Here is a 3,575-nt window from a genome sequence, read left to right on the forward strand (position 1 = left end):
TATATATATATATATAATTGCTTTTCAAACTATTAATGTTACAAGCTTATTCTTTTTTCTATCATACTCACACCAATGTAGAAATCGTTTCGAGATTGCCAGATGAAGAAAGATTTAACAAAGTACATTTGAACAATTCGATTTGACTAATGCGATTGTTCAATTCTTTCTCAATTCGAGATATCAGAGCAATTTTTAGCATTGTGAACACATAAGATTTCAAGAGAAGAAATTTTCTGCTGTTCTGAATAAATCACGTCTTCTGTATTTTTATTGCTTTCAACTACGCGCATGCTATCAATAGTTGGTATAAGAATTGGTTTACAATATAATTAAAATGCATTTTAGAGAATGATATGTAAAATATATATTTCTAATGTTCTCTACATAATTTTCAATACACATTGCAAAACTTTTTCACATATTTATATAAATAATTTAATTTTATGTCATCATGGCATGTATTAGATAAGTGATATATTAAGATTATTAAGTTATATATCTGATGTCGTCATTAATTTCGATTGGCAAGCAACACAGATACATAGCCCGCCGATGTTTTTAGTAACTGAAACATTTAATTATTTGACGGCAAAGTATCGAAGACTTGAAAGAAATACATTAACAAATTATAAGGAATACAAATTATAATAATATCATTGTTTCATATAATTCAAGTAAAATAAAGAAAAAGACTATTGCATATTTTATATTTTATATAACTTACGTTACAGAACGTAGACATTGTCATCGGGAATGTTTTTCCCGCTGTAATATTAAGTGGTTTCTTTGTACGGAGCATAATTAATGTCAAATTTCTTGCTGCTTTTGGCTCCAGAGTGTACCATACGTACTCATATGTGGCGCGATGTATTTTTTCAGACTGACAAAAATTTATTTCATTATGAAAGGATTTGTTTATTATTAAAGGATTAATTTCTCGAATGGGGAAGAAATAATATTAATTATTTAAGTGATACTTAATTATAGAAAAATTAGATTTATTGAGAATTAAAATTAATTGTTGCTACAAAAAGTAGAATATTTTATATTTTACTTTAATTATATATTTCCCTTTATTATCTTTTATTTTTATATATTTATATATATTATTTATATATATATATATACAATATATATATATATTTTCCAAGATTATATTAACTTCACAGTAATTACATGGTTTCAATACTACACATAATTACTATATCGACATAAATAATTGTATCTTAAAAAATTATGTAACTATTGAAATTTATAATTAAAACTATAAAAATATTCCCTGAGTCATAGAATTAGATTTGCATTTTGTTCTTGTTATTAATAGAAATCATTCTTAATAGAATCATTCTGGAGACACGATAGTGTCTCGGCGTTAAGACATGGCGCGAGTGTAATACTTACTTGACTCACAAGAAGTTCACCAACCGCACAATAAAGACACATATGCATTAAAACACATATAGTCGCGGACGTGTACCAAACCAATTGCAAGATTGATAAGTGACCACCTCGATTAACAATCTAAATTATTATAAATTCTATACATTATATTTCAAAATTTTATTTTATTGTTTTGAAAGTTATTTACATGAAAGTTATATAATAAAAAGTAAAACATCTATAATGGATCAGCAATTCATTTTGATAAACGCATCTTGCAACATCAATCATTTATTATTTGCTAATTAGCAATATTTATCTTAGTAAAATGCTATATAATTATTCTTACTTACACTAACTATTAGAAATCCGTGAAGACAAAATAGGATCCCAAAAAAAAAAACAGACCAAGCAGCATTAAATTGAAAGTATTATCAATAGTTTCTATAGCTCTGCAAAATAAATACAAAAAAATATAAAGATTACATTTTTTTAAATTCTATATTCAAAAGATTGAATTATACATTTTTTAAATGACTAATTTTTAAGAAATTTAAAATATAAAAATACAAAATTGCACGTCATGTTTTATTTTGATCAACTCGAATTTTGGTAGATTTTTAAATGATTTTTTTTAAAGAAGGTATTTAAGGATCTAATGGATCCATGTTTGAACATTTTTAATTTAGAACCTGTTCAAGCGGATGTGATCTTTTACGTTGTACTTCAAAACCGTTTTGAAATTCGAATCCTTTCCCAGATTCAGTAATCGTAGATGCAGATTCTCTATCTGACCGCATATATGTAAGATCAGTAAACCCAAAAAGCTGTCGACTGCGGTATAAGAGAGACCAGATGTAGTTAATGCAATTGTTTGTATCAGATATGTTAGCTCGTATTTCGGACTGCTAGATACATCGTGTAAGTAGTATGATTGTATTGGCAAAGGCTTTCCAATTGGATCAGTAAGATTCGTTACGTGTCTGAGCGTCCGGGCAAAAGGAAAAGAAAGAACAGTTATTAGCATTGTAGAAAGTATCATGAGTATTCCACATACGGCGAGTAAACGGACGAGTTTGGCTTGTTTTAACATGACAATTCGCTCCTCTTCCATTTTTACTTTTATCCAATCATTCACGATCATATTAATCAACGGCGATAAAGCTAGAAAAATAATGAGTTTTTAATATACATACGTGAAATTATTATTATTTTTTGTAATATTATCTTTTGATACTACATCTCTCAGTTCAACTAATAATTTATTTTAGTAGTAAACGAGAATGGATTAAAATAGATTGAAATTTTAATCTATTTGAATCTAGAAATCTTAGAAAGTGTGTTTTAGTATGATATTTTTATTTTTTTTAGATTCAATTGGAATCGAAAAAATTGCATTTCCTATCCAGAATTGTATATTCACGATCCATTTAAAAAACTGAACTTTTTTTATTGAAAAGTATAGAAAATTGTTTGAATACCTTCTTGTTTATACCACATAATAAAGACTTTTAGCATTGTTATCAAAAGAGGCAAGGTGTATTGTAAATTATCTATCATCAATATCATATCGCCCCATACTCTTATCAATGACACTAAAGCCGGAATAGCTAATACAAAAATCAACATAATGATATTAAGTAAGAACTGAAGTTTCAACAATAATTCTTCATGCTGATCTTTGCTTTCTTGCGGCCACAGACCGACAATTTTCAACATGCAGCGGTTTATACTGATCGCCCATTTTAAATCTATACGAAATCAATTAAACAAAAAAATATTAGAATTTACTTAAAATATTTTTTTAGTCTGTAAAACTTTACTTATGTTTTCAAAACTTTATATACTTTAAAAAATAAAATTCTTTATATACTTTAAAAAATAAAAATCCTGAAAATTACAGAGATTTTGCACAAGCGCACAGTGTGTATACACAATTATATTATTTCTTAAAAAAATTACTAATTCAAATATTAAATTAATAACTACTAAATTAATAACTACTAAAATTTATATTCTTTCAAATTAAAATATTAAGTATAAAATTGACATAAGAGTTCACAGATATATAATTTTTACATAAGAATTCGTGCTTATTATTATTATTAATTTAAAAATTTTATTAAATACGAGAGGAGGGAAGGGGGAGGGAGAGTAGAGAGAGAGAGAGAGAGAGAAGAGAGAGAGAGAGA

The 3,575-nt window shown here is 26.5% G+C and overlaps 1 protein-coding gene across 1 annotated transcript; it reads right to left on the bottom strand.

Annotated features, from left to right (window-relative positions):
- Positions 1-514: 514 nt before the first annotated feature.
- Positions 515-3,102, bottom strand: LOC105621566 (odorant receptor Or2-like). The gene is made up of 5 exons (XM_012203037.1): positions 2,865-3,102; positions 2,102-2,547; positions 1,405-1,524; positions 728-883; positions 515-568 (listed from the first exon to the last, which is right to left on the bottom strand). Exons 1-5 carry the CDS (start codon positions 3,100-3,102, stop codon positions 515-517), a joined length of 1,014 nt encoding a protein of 337 aa, XP_012058427.1.
- Between the last annotated feature and the right edge of the window lie 473 nt (positions 3,103-3,575).

Source organism: Atta cephalotes, assembly GCF_000143395.1.
Source record: "Atta cephalotes unplaced genomic scaffold scaffold00034, whole genome shotgun sequence".
Classification (NCBI taxonomy): Eukaryota; Metazoa; Arthropoda; class Insecta; order Hymenoptera; family Formicidae; genus Atta; species Atta cephalotes.